General features: G+C 37.5%; 1 protein-coding gene across 1 annotated transcript in view; it reads right to left on the reverse strand.

The window, feature by feature from the left end:
* Window positions 1–3,318: 3,318 nt before the first annotated feature.
* FZD6 (frizzled class receptor 6) overlaps window positions 3,319–16,376 on the reverse strand; it is a 40,574-nt gene continuing 27,516 nt past the window's right edge. Inside the window, exons 3-7 of the mRNA XM_045979586.1 lie at window positions 12,690–12,886; window positions 9,033–10,050; window positions 7,754–7,902; window positions 6,036–6,464; window positions 3,319–4,815 (exon numbers count right to left, since the gene is read on the reverse strand). Of these exons, the coding sequence (XP_045835542.1) occupies window positions 4,647–4,815; window positions 6,036–6,464; window positions 7,754–7,902; window positions 9,033–10,050; window positions 12,690–12,886 (1,962 nt within the window). The 3' untranslated portion in view covers window positions 3,319–4,646. The remainder of the gene's footprint in view (window positions 4,816–6,035; window positions 6,465–7,753; window positions 7,903–9,032; window positions 10,051–12,689; window positions 12,887–16,376) is intronic.

Raw genomic sequence — 16,376 nt, forward strand, 5'->3', positions numbered from 1 at the left:
AGACTCTGGGCTCATGAAAAAGAGAAACTGCTGTTTTCTTTTGAATTAGATGATAGTCTTGAAGTTGGCTATTAGAAATAGAACATTTTTTAAAAATTTTGGCTTACTGATTACAAAGGCTATGTTCCTGGTTGAGGAATCACTTAGAATACAGGTAGGTATGGATGGACATTTTTATCTTAAATAAATTGCTAACAAATCAAATCCAGCAGGATATTAAATGATACACCATGATCACTTGGGTTACTCAAAGAATGAAAGAACGGCATTATATTAGAAAATGTAACTTACTACATTAGATTTGTAGATTGCAACATTGCTGGCCAGTGACTGAGTAAGACGTTTCCTCCTCCCTTCCAGGCACACAGCTAGATTGCATTTTCCCAGCCTGCCCTGCAAGTAGTTGTGACTCTGTGCCTGGCTTCTGGTAAATGGAATGTAGCTGGGAATGATGTGTGCTACTTCCCACTCTGACCCATGACATTTTTCTGTGCAATCATTTACTCTCTTTTCCTCCATCTGCTGGCTGGGTGCAGAAAATCCTGCAGAGAATCTGCAGCTCTAAGGGACGGCTGTGGATGGCTGCATCAGAAGATGGAAGTGTGAGTCCTTGAGAATCCGTTGGAACCTCCAGAACATTTGCTCCCGTTCCTTCAGCTGCTAAGATTTGAGGACTGTTTGTTACAGCAGTTAGCCTACCTTGACTAACACAGCAAACAGGCATTCAGTAAAATTTAGCACCTACTGCTAATTTGAAAAAATTGTCATAATAGGATTCATTATTAACTTGTTAAAAAAAGATCCATTTTCTATCAAATACCAGTGTTCTTAATAATGAAATACTAGAGACATTCTCATTAAAATAAACAAGATCAGGATGCCTTCCGCTACCACTATTAGCAATGAGAGGTTCCCAATTTGAGCTAATAGATGAGAAATAAAATGACCATTATTTGAGATGAAAAGGTCATCTACATTGAAAATTCAACTATAAAATTATTAGAGTGACTAGGAGACTTTAATAAAGTTACCCATTACAAAATAAATATTAAAAATCCATGTTTTCTACATATTTAAAAAGCAACTTATGTTATCTGGAAATATGCCTAAAAGAATCATGAAACAGGAAGATACTATTTAAAATAACAGGAATAGGGGTGCTTGGGTGGTTCAGTGGGTTAAAGCCTCTGCCTTCAGCTCAGGTCATGATCCCAGAGTCCTGGGATCGAGCCCTGCATCGGGCTCTCTGCTCAGCAGGGAGCCTGCTTCCCTTCCTCTCTGCCTGCCTCTCTGCCTACTTGTGATCTCTGTCTGTCAAATAAATAAATAAAATCTTTAAAAAAAAATTACAGGAATAAAAATGCTCTGTGAAATTAAAAATATGAGAGCCCATCCTCTCTCTCTCTCTGCCTGCCTCTCTGCCTACTTGTAATCTCTATCTGTCAAAAAAAAAATAAATAAATAAATCTTTAAAAAAAAAAAAAAAAAAAATATGAGAGCCCAAATGAAAATTCAGTAAAAATTTAGAAGATAAGTTTCAGAAATTTTCTTAGAGAACCAAAATTCAAGGAGATGGACAAACAGAGAAGAAAGATGAGAAAACTGGAAGATCCACCTAGGATGTCCAGGATAGGATTAAAAGGGATTCCAGTAGAAAAGGAAGCAGAAGGGAGGAAATTCTTTCTCTCTCTCTCACACACACACGGACATTTCACTGCATCGAATGTTTAAATTAAAGTCCATATTTTATTCAGATTTGCTTAGTTTTTATCTACCATACTTCTTTTCTAGGACAGCACATTACATTTGGTCACCATGTCTCCCTATGCATCTCTTGGCTGGGACAGTTTCTGACTTTACTTTTGTTGATTGTGATAGCTTTGAGTGCTGGTCAGGTATTTTGTAAAATGTCTCTTGGGATTTGTCTGCTTTTTTCACAACTAGACTGAGGTTATGGATTTGGGGGAAGAAGATCGCCGAGGTCAAGGGCCCTTCTCATCAGGTCATAGGAAGCGCACCTACTCTCGACATGCCCTCTACTGATGCCAACTCTGCCACCTGCCTCAGGTAGGGTTTTGTCAAGTTTCTGTAGCGTGCAAGTTATTCTCCCCCCCCCACACCCCCCCCCCCCCCATTCCCTACCGTGTTCTTTGGAAAGAAGCTGCTAACTATGGGCTGGCCAGACTTGAGTGAGGAGTTCTACTGCACCTCAAGGGGGAAGTATTTACATCAGTCAGTTCAGGAAATACTTCGGAGTGTGACTGCTGGATCGCATTAGAAGACCAAGTCTGGCTGCATTGAGAAACTGCCTGTTTTTGACAGTGTCTATACCGTTTTGCGTTCCCATTAGCCGTGGATGAGAGTTTCTGTTGCTCAGCATCCTTACCAGAAATTGATATTGTCAGTTGTTTTTTGGCTTGTAACCATTCTGATAGGTGTAGTGGTGTTTCATTTTTCCTTGGGTGATATTTTTAAGTTACATGAGTTTAACGAATCTGTGCCTTGTCACTGAGGAGTACCTCTGGCTCATTTCCCTGTCAGATGTTAGTGCTGATTCTTACTCATACACTGTTTTTGCATGCTCGTTTCTGTTTGACTATATGATGAACATCATATTTGAAAAAGTATTTGTAGAGTACAGAGAATGACATTTTCTTCCTCCAGACAAGATTTCCATTTGCTTCTGCCTATGACTAATCCAGAACTACCTTATTCTCATTCCAGAGTAAGAGATTTTTCTAGACCATGCAGATAACTTGAAGCAGGGCTGCTGTCCCTACACTTCACACTTCCTTCTGGGATACATCCTTTTGAGGTCACAACTGTAAGTGCAGTGTGGTGTGTGGACACTCTTCCCCTTGAACCCCAGCCCTTGGAAGCTGGCAATAACTGTTCAACCGCTCAGCCACCTTTTCCCAATCATTAAATGCTCCCTGGGCTAAAGAAGCCCCAGTTGTCGGGGCTGGCAGGGTGAATTTCTTTCTTCTCCCAGGTCTTAGCCTGGCAATTCCTCACTATCCTATTTGTTTTTTAAAATGTTTTAATTTAGTATTGTTTTATTTCCCACTGCTTTACCCCATCCTTCAGGTCTCCCACTGGCTTTAAAAAGTATGATAAATGTGGCTGTATCATGTATACTCTGGGAAAAACTGTAACAAATGAAAAATTAGAGTCCCAACTTCTCTTTTTCCAGTTTAAAGCTTTTGGCTAATTAGTCATGGAGTCACTGATCTGAAAAATTCTACCACTTCCTGGGTCAGGACCACTAAAAATAAACACAATACTCCACAATCTCTTACACAGAGAAAACTTTATTACTGGAAAGATCATATAATTTGTATGCAAAGTTAAAAAATGTGGAAAAGTTAATATTTACATTTTCCATACAGTACATGATAATCTTTTTATGCTTAATAGAATGCTAAATAGAGGAAAAAACCAAAAGCATCAGAAAATGTGTTCAAGGTAGAACACTTAATTGGAAATAAAATTAAGAAAATTCTTCAATATTTTAAAGTATGTTATATAAAGTACATTTTATCAGGACTACATTTTTTTTCCCCCATTTGATTGACACTAATCGTGCTAACACATTTTTTTAAACACACTTTTAAACGTTTAACAAAATCCTATTTCGGTACAGAAATGAATTCTACCTAATGTCTGATGAAAATACTGTACAAGCTTTAGTATTCTAAACGTTTAAAAACAAAAGTTAAAAGTACAAACAACTAAAAAAAAGTACAAGCAAGTATAAATGGTCATAAAAATACATCTCGAGTGGTCATAAAGCTTTTTTTTAAAAAAGGAAATCAATTGCACTTGGCTTAATTTCTAAAAGAGTAATAACATTTCATCTAATCCTTCAGGACATATCATTTAAAAATGTAGAAGGATCAGAGAGCAGCATAATACAATCAACATTGGACATTAAGCACCTCATTTTAGTGGCATAATAGATGTATGACATTTCTAAAACAATAAGACTATAACATTCACACAGGGAAGATGATAAAGTGGAATAAGTGGGTTTTTAAAGGTGAATTCCCATTATAAAACCTTCTGCTGTGTCAAATATTTTTCATACTATAAAAGTACTATTTTTTAATTTTCGTAGAAACTCAGTGTAAAAGCTACCAAAGTCGTGCTAAAATATCAGAATAACATGACAAAAATATTTGAATAGCTTTTCCAGGATTCCTAAAAAAAAGTTCAAATACATAGAAACTTATTTTCAAATGTTTAAAAAAAAGACACAAAGATAAGTTTTAAATACTTTAGCAAAGTAATATTTTGATTTTAGACCATAAAAGTGAAAGAGCATATAGTACATTTTAAAATACTTTTAACAAGAGTAGAATCTTCATAAATAGAAAAGGAAGATTCCTCTCACTCCCTCCTCCCACACAACTTAAAAAAATATTATTAACCTGCACATTTCTGCTTCCTGGGTATACTGTCATCACGACCCTCCATGCGAAATGAATCCTATTATACTCGGAACTACCGTTTCCAGTGTAACAAGCGACAGTGTAGCTCTCAGTGCAAAAGAACGGGACGGTGATGTCGCTGAGGCAGCACGCTGTCCCCGCCAGTGTAGTATGGTATGAACTCACTTCTCAGCAATGCGCAGGCACCCCTCCCCATCACGTATCCGAGTGACTGCCGAGGCCCTGCTCTTTCTTGCCCCCGGAAGCTGAGTGAACGAGCAGGGATGCAGAGCCTCCTGGGCTGCCCGGCTCCAAGGAGCCTGGGGCCTGAGAGCTGCTGTTCTGCACTGGGCCAGGCTCGGGGACGTCACTTTTTGGAGAGAGCCTAGGTAAAAAGACAAAAGGTGACATATTACAGACCAAAGCGCAGATATGATGCCAAATGTCCTTACCGCTGCCATCCACTTTTCATGAGTTTTTTGCATAATTAACTAAAACTCTTTATGTGTACCCTAACAGCTCAAAGTACAAATAGTTTATTTTCAAATACAGTTTTTGCTAACTTCAGAAATTGCATTAAGCACTACCCATGCGTGGGCTGAGCACACTGTAGCGTGGGGAATACAGTTAATAAGACAGAACTGTGGCCCTTGCTTTAGCAAATATTTTATTCATTTCCCACCAAGGATGAGACATTATAATTCCAACACAATGATGAATCAGACCTTAGCTCTGCCTTTGAGGGTTTACAAATCTAGTGGAGGATTTTTTAAAAAAATTTTTATTAACATATAATGTATTATTAGCCCCAGGGGGTACAGGTCTGTGAATTGCCAGGTTTACACACTTCACAGCACTCACTGTAGCACATACCCTCCCCAATGTCCATAACCCCACCACCCTATACCTACCTCCTTCCCCCCAGCAACCCTCAGTTTGTTCTGTGAGATTAAGAATCTCTTATGGTTTGTCTCTCTCCCCATCCCATTTTAAAGGCACTTATCTAATTAGAAACAGCAAAAGCTGTTACGGGAACACAAAGAAGGTGCATCTGATTTAGTTTGGGAGGAGGGAGGCAGACAACCTTGAGACCTAAAAGTACCTAGCTGTTGGCATTCTGGTTAATTCGATGTTTTGCCTATGTTTGGATCACCTACGACCATTTGGAAAAATTCATTAAAGATAATGTCAATATCCTTTCATGTTCAAAAAGTAAAAATCATAATCATCTTCATATAAAATGACAAATACCTTTTAGTACTACGATACAGTAGCAATGACAACTTAATAGCCTGTATCTCAAAAGGCTCCTAAACATTTACCAAATACACACGCAACACTTACCAACGGCCACAGAAACGAACATCACACTCTTACGCGGACAACATTCATGAAGGCTCTTTTCCAAGCTAAGAACTGAACTACCAAATAGCATATTTACAGGCTGGACCCAAACTTCTTATACCCAAACTTCCCTGGATTAAATGTATGGACACACGTCATCTCCTAGCACATTTTCTTTCCAGATGTGCTATGCTTTAATAAACAATGCATGATGCAGTATTCAAAGCAGTCCCGATTTAACAGAACAAAATCTGAGCTCACCTTCCTTCACTCCGTGTACTTTCAGATACGCTGATCTTATCAGTCCCGTTGCCTGCCCGGCCCTTCCTGTCGGCCTGTTCCCCCCAGAGTTTGGAGCTGGATGCTGCTGCGGAGGCCGGCTCCCCACAGTCGTGTTCTCTGGATCCGGGGGTGCTCCCTCCGTCTGCTCTCACCTCTCTCACTGATGTTTCTGGGGAGGTTGGTATTTCTGTCAAAGTTTCTTGTCCTAAGTAATCGTGGTTAGTGATTGCCACCGAGGAAGTGCCGTGATTGGCGGTAGCGCCTGTGCTGGTTCCCATGGATTTGGAAATGACCTTCAGCTTATGGGAACTGGGCTTGTAGTGCTTCTTTTTGTGTTTGACTTTAGAATTGTGCTTTAAGAAGAACTCACATGACTCCTGTAGAACTCTTCGACTTTCACTGATTGGACTGTAAGAGAAACCAAGGAGAGGGCTTACTTGGCAAATGTTAAGTGCTATTGAGAAGCCAAAAGGCAGGAAAAAAAAAAGCCAAAAAGCATATCATATATCTTATACTAAAATCCTTAGTCAATCAGGTTAAAAATTCTAAATGACTTTTAGTTATGAAATCTGGGATTACAGATACTATGAGCTATAAGTAGATTGTTATGAAGTAAAATCTTCTTTGCATACACTGTTAGCTGCCTTTGTCAGCATAAGTAGATCGGTAAGAATTTAGAGAGGTAAGGAAACTCAAAGCAGCATACAGTAGGGGACAATCTGTTTATCACATGTAAATACATCAAATATAAAAGTAAACCAGAAGACAAAGGACGTAGAATGGTTGTTGTTAAATTTAATTGTTTGCTTTCTAACATTAAAGTTAGCAAATTATACTGAACTGTGATGTATATAAATATGGAGTAGATATGTAATAATTGCAAAAAAATTAAAGTCCAGTTCAATGCAATTCTTCAGTCAGGCTCCCTGCTCAGTGGCGAACCTGCGTCTCCCTCTGCCTCTCCCCCTGCTTGTGTGCTCTCTCTCTCTGTCAATTAAATAACTAAAATCTTAAAAAAAAAAAAAATGCAATTCTTCAGACTTCAAAAACTTAGGTCTATAGTTCTGAACTTTTACCACAAAAAAGTTTATTAATCAAACCAATGGGGAATAGTTTAAAAACCTATACTACATTGTTGGCTGTATAGAGCATATAATGTATATAATTAACCAAAATGAACTATTTACTTGTAAATCAACTATATTGTTATAAAATACTATGTAAGTTTAAAATTTTACCATCTTAAGGCAAAAAAGTGACATTTTAAGCAGCACTATGCATAATAAAACTTAAAGGTAGCAAGCAATCATACAATATATTTGAATCATACTCTATAATTTTCCTTACATATATTTGATCTCATTTAATCTTTTATCACTGATAAAGTAATTAAAATTTAAAATGCTGCACCCAAACTAATGAATACAGTGACAGCAGTAATAATATTAAATATAAGCTGTGTAAAGAAAATGCACACTTGACAAATCTTTCTTTCGTATTTCAATAGAATAGTATAGCTCAAAGACCGTTTTAATGAATGCCAAACAGAATAAAGTATATTTCTCCAGGAAAAAGATTTCCAAATTTGACATAACAGTTGACATAATGAAACTCGGGCACAATAGTGACTTGGATAGTTCCTTGGTATTTGTTCTGTTTAATTTAAAACAACATCAGATAATTCAGTAGCTTCTTACTCTCTCTTACGATTTCGTTTAAAAAACCCAGCCCATTCCGTGCACGTCTTTTTGCTTCCAACCCAGAAGACAGCAGAGATGCCAACAATTAATGTCATCAGGTATTTTATCATAAATAAAGCCAATTCTGGCCGAGTTCCTGTTTTTGCCTACAAAAAAAAGTGGATAATAAAAATTTCAGTGATACATTTTAAGTGGAAAGAAGTCTATATAGTCAATATAAAACTTGAACAGAAAGTATAAATCTTCAGTCTGTTGTATTATAAAATGTTTGACATAGCACAATATAATTAACAGTGCTGCTTTAAGTATATTCTTTACTGAAGTTCCAGATGAAGAACTTATCTGTGTATCAAAATATATAGCTTCTTAGAAAAGGAAAACACTTAAAATATATTTAGGAAGAATATCCTAAATCTTGACTTGATTTCCCAGCATCTTTTCCCTATAAGTATAGCAGCCTCTTATAATTGCCAAAATATCTGGCTTTGAGTATTCATCTATTTGCCTTCTACTAAAATCTACCGAAAAATTACATTTAAATTCATTGGAACAACAGAGTACTTTAGAGTCTTTATGCACTGTTGTTTATGTTTTTAAAAACTTGGTTGTTCAGGGTGAAATAAGTATCAATTCCATATAGTAAAATAAGTTCTGTTTTTATAAGCATATATGAAACAAAAAATTATAAGATGACACTATCAAATTAAATAAACCCAAATAAGGTTTCCCCCTACTAACTGAAGAATTAAAAACAACGCCCACTTCAGCAGAAGTTGACAGACCTCTTCTTGTGTTTCTGTTCCTCATTATTATTTATTTGCCTTTGCAACCACATTTAATTTTTATTAAAAGAATAGCTAAAGGAGGCACTTTAACTATTGTAACCAAAGTCTAAACTTGAGGCAAGAACTCTTGAGGCCTGACCTCAGCTTCAGCTGGATGCCCAAGGAATCTTTCCCTCTATCTACTGGATTTTCTTATGGAAAATCTAATGTCATGGTCATGACTATTTTAAGTGTACGTCCAGGGAATGTCCTCTGTGCTAAAGTTAAATAATGAACGAATACAGGGGTCCTTGGGTGGCTCAGTTGGGTAAGCATTTGCCTTCAGCTCAGGTGATGATCTCAGGGTTCTGGGATTGAGCCTTGTGTCGAGTTCTCTGCTCAATCTGCTTCTCCCTCTCGATCTCCCCATCCCCACAGGCTCAGGTAATCTCTCTCTCTCTAATAAATAAAATCTTTAAAAAGGATAGCAAACTAATACAAATGCTCCTTACCTGGTAGGGACATGGGATGTGGTACTGACGACAGTGTTCAGAGACCCAAGTTATCTCCCAGGTGACCCTGTTCACTTGCTCATAGACATAACACCCCAGAAGTGTCACGAGGGGCACAAGATACAGGCCACTAAAGACTCCAATTCGAATCATAAATTTCTTTAGCTTCTCCTGGTTCCGGCCATCGTGTTGTATAACTTGCCGAACATGATTTAAGGAGATAATGCCAGCTAGAAGAAGAGACAGCCCGACAAACACACAAAGGCACAGTGGCAGGAGCACGAAGTAGCGAGAAGCATCCAGGTCGTAAAGGCCGACGAAGCAAACGCCACTAATGTTGTCTCCTTCGACTTTGTTCATAGCAAGAAGCATAACAGTCAGAAAACCCGGTATCCCCCACGCCACGGCATGAAACCACACTGCTTTTTGTTCAATGGCTTCACAACTCCATTTTCGTCCAGCCGCTAGGAACCACGTAATGGTAAGAATCACCCACCACACTGTGCCGGCCATTGTGAAAAAATACAAAAACATAAACAGAACAGTGCAAGCCTTATTCTGAGAGCCCAGAACTACCGTGTCCCCGAGTTCTAGCTTCTCATCTGCCTTGTTGCAGGCTGTGCGATCGCCTAACAAGAATCCGATGAAGTACATCAGGGACACGATGCTGTAGCAGACAGAGTAATATATAATTGGTCTTTCTGGGTATCTGAATCTTTTAACATCAATTAAGAAAGTAAGGAATGTGAACAGAGTTGCACAGAGACAAAATATTGAAACTATCCCGATAAAACTTTTTGCAAACTCTAGCTCATCACTTTTAAAATACATGTTAGGGCACGGAGGTGCGCACTGGTCAATTCCCAGAAACTTATAGCCTTGTCCCCCAGACGTCTTCAGATGCCTGGGACACCAAAATCCAATGTCTCTTTGAACTTCCTCTGTTTTCTTCTGAGGACCAAGAAACTGTGTGTGTGGATCAAAAGTTACAGGAACAGTCTCATCACAGTACTGCAATCTGTAGAGATTATAAAAATTGAAGGCAACATTTTTACTGATTCACTGTTTTAACGCTATGCTTTCCAGCTATAAAGTACTACATTATGCATTCATAATTGATGGGAAGACATACAACCTGGATAGATTAAAGGTTAGAGCTTTGAAATTAACTGAATACTAGTAGTTGTTAGTGAGGCCCCAATACGCTAACATATATTTAATACAAGGCAAGTGAATATGAACATTTCTTTACTCAGAAAATAATTAATAATTTTTATTTTGTAAATTTTTTAAGTAAGCTTTACACCCTAGGTGGGGCTGGAACTCAGGATCCGGAGATCAAGAGTTGCATGCTCCACTGCCTGAGCCAGCCAGGTGCCCCAATTAATAAATTTTTAAATAATTTCTGCTTCCAAGACTAAATATTTAAGAAAGAATTTATCCTAAAAAAAAAAAAAAAGAAAAAGAATTTTTCTTAATTAGTAGTCTCCAGACAAAAAAGTGTTGACTTGTCTGTTTACAGCATTAGAAATGTAAGCCCTGGGGAAGTTCACTTGTATTCTAATGCCCACAAGCAAAGTAGTTCAACCACGTGACAAGGTTTTGACAGTTAAAATTGGCTGAAATGAGACCCTTCCCCTCCCTGGATTGAGTTCAGGTGATCTCTACATTCTTAAAGGCAAGAAGATCACCAAGAAGTAGATTGGGGACCAGCTTAATTAATCACTATTCTGTTTCAGTTTGGCTGGGTCTTTTTAATTGAGGTAGAGTTGACATACAATATTATATGAGTTTTAGGTGCACAACATAGTGATTTGACAATTACATACATTGAGAAAAGATCACCATAGTAAATCTAATCACCATCAACATTAATACAATGTTATTGGCTATATTCCCCATGCTGTACATTATATCCCAATGACACATTTATTTTATAACTGGAAGTCTGTACTCCTGTCTTCCTTGTTTATGGTAGATGGAGTGATATACACAGATACATTTTCTATTTTGTGAAAAATTTTATTACTCAGTTGAGTTTCTACACACCAGTATTAATTTGGAGGATCTATAGGGTTTAAAAATTAGTGGGAGTTTTGGGGCACCTGGGTGGCTCAGTTGGTTAAATGTTTGATTTTGGCTCAGATCATGATCTTGGGGTCCTGGGACTGAGCCCCACATTGGGCTCTCTGCTCATGTGCTAGTCTGCTTGTCCCTCTCTCTCTTCCTCTATCCCTCCCACTTGTAGTGTCTCTCTCAAATAAATAAAATCTTTAAAAAAGTAAAAACAAATTAGTGGGAGTTTTTAAGAAGAAAACTACTTATTTATTTATAAGATTTTATTTTTAAGTAATCTCTACACATCCAATGTGGGACCTGAACTTATAATCCCAAGATCAAGAGTCTCATGATCCACTAACTGAGCCAGCCAAGCACCCCAACAAGAAACATTTAAAATATGCTTTAGATATAGGTAAGAGTAGCAAATAATAAAATTTATGCCTATAAAAAGAATATCTACCACTATTTTTAAAAACTTAATATTATGTCAGTTTTGCTTTATATCTTTTAAAATAAAACAATATAACAGTAGAGATCAGTTGATCTCTGGTCCTATTCTCTTTTCTCTCTCCCCCAAAATACTCATTACCACAAATTCAGTTTTTATTCTCCTTAAGCATTTGAAAAAATTTTTACTATGTGATTTTTCTAACCATAATGTTATATAATATTGTTTTATAGGTTTTGAATTTTATATAAATGATATCATACTATATATTATCCTGTAGCATCCTTTTTTTACTTAACACTATAATTTTTAGATTTATCCATGTGTACAGATGTGGATTAACTACATTAATTTTATCTACTGTATCACAGTATTCTAGTGTATAAGTACATCACAATTTACTAGTCATTCTTCTACAATGGAGTTTCACATTTCCACTTTTTAAAAAAAAAATTAGGAATAATGTGGCAATCAGTATTCTTATGTATGATTCCTTATTTGTGTAAAAGTTTCTGTAGAAGGGTATTGCCTAGAATGTAAGGTATGGGTATCCTCAACTTTATTATATGTTATCAGTTGTTCCTGGAAACAATTATCCACCAGAAGTATTTGACTTCCACAAACCTTCTATACTCTAGTCTACAGATAAAGACACAAAAAGATAGACACAGCTTCTTCCCAGCTTTATCATGTGAAGTCTCATTATATCAGTAGACTGTTTCAAATTACAATCCCCCAATGTCTAGAGAATAGGAGACAAAAGTAATGAGTCAAGGTCAATGTGCAAAAAGGGCAGTGAATTGATAATAAGTTCATTTCCCCCCAGTTTGGATCAAAGGCACACTTACATCTTCTCAGAGAACTTTGTAATTCTCCTTTGTTGTCTCATAGCATGGTTACAATTTTACATTTATTATTATAATTATTTGATTACTTTCTGTTCCTCCCACCCCACAGTAAGTTCCCACTGTAAATCTGTTTTTGCTCACCATTGTGTCCAAAACACTATCACCACAGTGGCTGGCAAATGTTAAGTGTGCAATAAACATTTGTTGAATTAAATAATGAAAGCATGTCACAAACATTCTGGAAAACTAATACCAACATTAAAAGATTACTGGTAGCTTTCAGTTGAAAACATAATTTACCTGTCACATTCAAGTTCCTCAGGCCATCGCATACCAAAAGTATCAATTAATTTTTTGCAATCAGAATATACTTTCTCACAAAAGTTACGACAAGGTGGAACCACATTAATTTGTTCCGTGCAGGCTGGTACAAAAGCTTTGCAAAGGAAAGTTTCGATGTTTGGTGAACATTCCAAATTTGCAAGAGGAAGAAAAGGCTATTAAGAAAAACAGCAAGATAAGGTTAGAAAACATTTTAATAACAAATGAATGGAACTTATTTACTATTTAAAGTATATACCATCTCACTTATACTCTAAAAGAATATCTCACTGTCAATAGAGTCAAAATTTTTTTCACTTTTATTAATTTATTATTTTAAAAACTAATCTCTATGCCCAACATGGGGTTTGAACTCATGACCCTGAGATCAAGAGTAATTTGCTCTACTGACTGAGCCAGCCAGGTGCCCCTCAATATAATCAAATTTTAAGGAGATAATTTCAGTTAGTCTGTTAGACTTATGAACCCTTCATATGTAATAGAATATTATTATTTTATTCAATTACACATTTTTTAAGAAGACATGCTAAATCAAATCAAAAGCATGAGCTGATTGCTAGGTAAAATAAATTATGCAAATATTCCATTTATAAGGATATAATGGAATACGCTAACATCGTACTGAGCATTCTAGAGAATGAATGAATGTCTGAGGCAGAGGAACAGCATGAGGATCACTAAAACCTTATCCATGCAGGGCAAGCTTAGTGTGGCTTGAATATAAGGTCAAAGAGGTGGTGTTAAGGGCAGAGTAGAGACAGTTGAGATTGGCGAGGTATGCTGGGCCTGATCCTGGAGAACAGGAATGGCATGCTAAGTTGTCTGGATTTTGGAAACCAAGGAATGAATACTACTGGAGAGTTTTAAAAGCAGGAAGTATCTCTAGAGTTTGACAGCTGAGCTGGAATGTTAGTCCCCCACTTCCTGACTGTGTAACTTTGTCAAGTTAACTTTTCTGTGCCATAGTTTCATCTGTAAAATGGCAATGATAATAGTACCTGTTGCATAAAATTGTTATGAGTATGGAGTCAATAAATGTAAAGCTCTTCAAACACTGTCTGGCATGTAGTAGGCACTCAATAAACATTATTGTGATGATTATACTTCAGAAAATGCACAAGGGTTCTGGATAAACCTGGCACATTAACCACATATGTTTACCCCCTTTCCTCTTATAATAAAGAAAAAAAAGCCACTAACCGATTATAAGTGAACAGAAGAGACTACATTAGCATATCTGACTTTTCCAATGACAAAAACAATAAAAAAGAAAGCCCTAGCCTTTCCAAGATGGAGAGCCATTAGAGGAGTGGAAAGTGATGTAATGGGACATGAGGTGTACTCTGAAGCAGGAATGGAGGAATTCAGATGACAATGAGCTCATGTGCTCTAAATAATCCAAGAGTCTCAGTTAGTTGAGGTACTAAGTAGTGCAAAAGTCTATCCTCACCCCTACTCCAGTCCAGATGACTACTGCATTCTAGCAGCATTGTTTCTGGGAGAAATGGGGCTGGAAATGTTCTGCACTTGGGGCATCAAGCACAGGGCAGAGATAATGCACAAAATGAAAAGAGGGGGGCTGTAACAGTCTACCTACAGAAATATGAAGCCCTCATCTTCCTGTTCCTCTTCTGTTCAGGCATATACTTACCATCCCATTCTTTGAAAAAACTCAACAATGCTGAAGAGCTCTACACACTGACAGTGAAAAAGACAGTTGACCTTGAGCTACCCCTATTATGAAGCCCACCAGTAACAAGCCCCATTCTTGCACACGGAGCTTTTTAGTGCCCCACACAACAAAAATGGGCAGCCAAGGATCATCAGACATCTGAAGAAAGCCTCCCACATCAAAGAGAGAAAAAATGTTTCATGAGGAGGGCAGGATCCACTGTGTAAATTGTTATTAAGAATTTAGTAGGATGACAGACCAAAACGAGCAAGCAGATAATTGAATATTTGGAGGAAACAGATGATGCAGGGAACAAAAGAAAACAAATCACAGAACAAATAAAAAACCTTAATATCTTAAATTGCATTCATTTAAAAGGGATAGGTGCTATGGAAAATTGAAATAGTAAGATGGCTCAAATTAAAAAAAAAAACAACACTCTATAGAAGGATTAGAAGATAAAGCTGAGGGAAGAGATGGGCAGTTAGAGACAAAATCCTCCCAATAAGAGGATCAGTCCAAGTGTCCAAAACATGACTAAAGGAGTTCCAGAAATTAGAGGGAAAATGGGGTATGGATGATAATCAAATAAAGAATATAAGAACATTTTTCAGAACTGAAAGGTACTAGTTTACAAATAAAATGAACTGAAATAAAATAAACTGAAAACCTGGTATCACACTGCAATCTTATTACTAAAACATTTCTGGTCTTAAACTTCAGTCAATTTTCCTTTCTTTTCTAAGATTTATTTCTTTATTTATTCAAGAGAGTGTGAGGAGGGGGAAAGGCAGAGGGAGAGAGAGAGTTTTAAACAGACTCCATGCTGAGCATGGAGCCAAATGTGGGGCTTAATCTCATGGCTCTGGGATCATGACCTGACCCGAAATCAAGAGTTGGATGCTTAACCAACTGTGCCACCCAGGTGCCTCCAGTCAATTTTATTTTACAGAGATCTCTCTCATATTCTCCTCTCTTCCAACCCCCCAATTCTAAACCCTATGCTTCCCATCAGACAAACTTGTTCTATTACCTCCCACCATCAACAAAACAAAACAATAATACCTTTCCTTGACTTTACACCCCAATCCCCATCCAGCCATTATTCCATTTTTCTGTGCCCCTTTATAGAAAAGCTCCTCAAAACAGTTGTCTTTACTTTCTTTAATTATGCTCTTCCTATTCCCTCTTGAGCCTTCCTTCAATCGTCCTCATACTTCAGTGTAACAGCTTGTCAGAGCCACCAATAAACTCCACATTGTCAAATCCAACAAGTCAGTTCTAAGTCCTCATACTACTAAATTCTTTTTTTTTTAAGATTTTATTTATTTATTTTACAGAGATCACAAGTAGGCAGAGAGGCAGGCAGAGAGAGAGGAGGAAGCAGGCTCTCCGCTGAGCAGAGAGCCTGATGCGGGACTTGATCCCAGGACCCTGGGATCATGACCTGAGCCGAAGGCAGAGGCTTTAACCCACTAACCCAGGTGCCCCATCATCCTACTAAATTCTTAATAACATTTTACGTAGTGGATCCTGCCCTCCTCATGAAACACTTTTTTCAATTGGCTTCTAGAATATGAATTCTCCTGGATTTCTACCTATCTCGTTGCTGTTCTTTTGTTTTGATTCTCTTCTACTTCCCAATTCTACACACTGGAGTACTCGAGAGTTCCATCCTCAGATTTCTACCTTATCTATACTCACTCCCAGGAGAAACTCATCCAGAACCATGGTATTAAATACCAACTGTACACGAAGATTCTTAAAATTATCTCTGGCCCCATCTCTCCTGTGAACCCTCTACTTGATGACCACCTGCCCCTGGAGAATTCCAAGCTGTCAACATGCATCTCAAACCCAGTATGTCCAAAACACAACTCAATCCCACAGCATCCATCTCCCAAACAATCCCTCAGTCTTCCCCATCTCAGGTGGTGCCACCATTCACCAAGTTGCTCTGACCAAGAATCCAA

Source organism: Meles meles, chromosome 1 (genome assembly GCF_922984935.1).
Source record: "Meles meles chromosome 1, mMelMel3.1 paternal haplotype, whole genome shotgun sequence".
NCBI lineage: Eukaryota > Metazoa > Chordata > Mammalia > Carnivora > Mustelidae > Meles > Meles meles.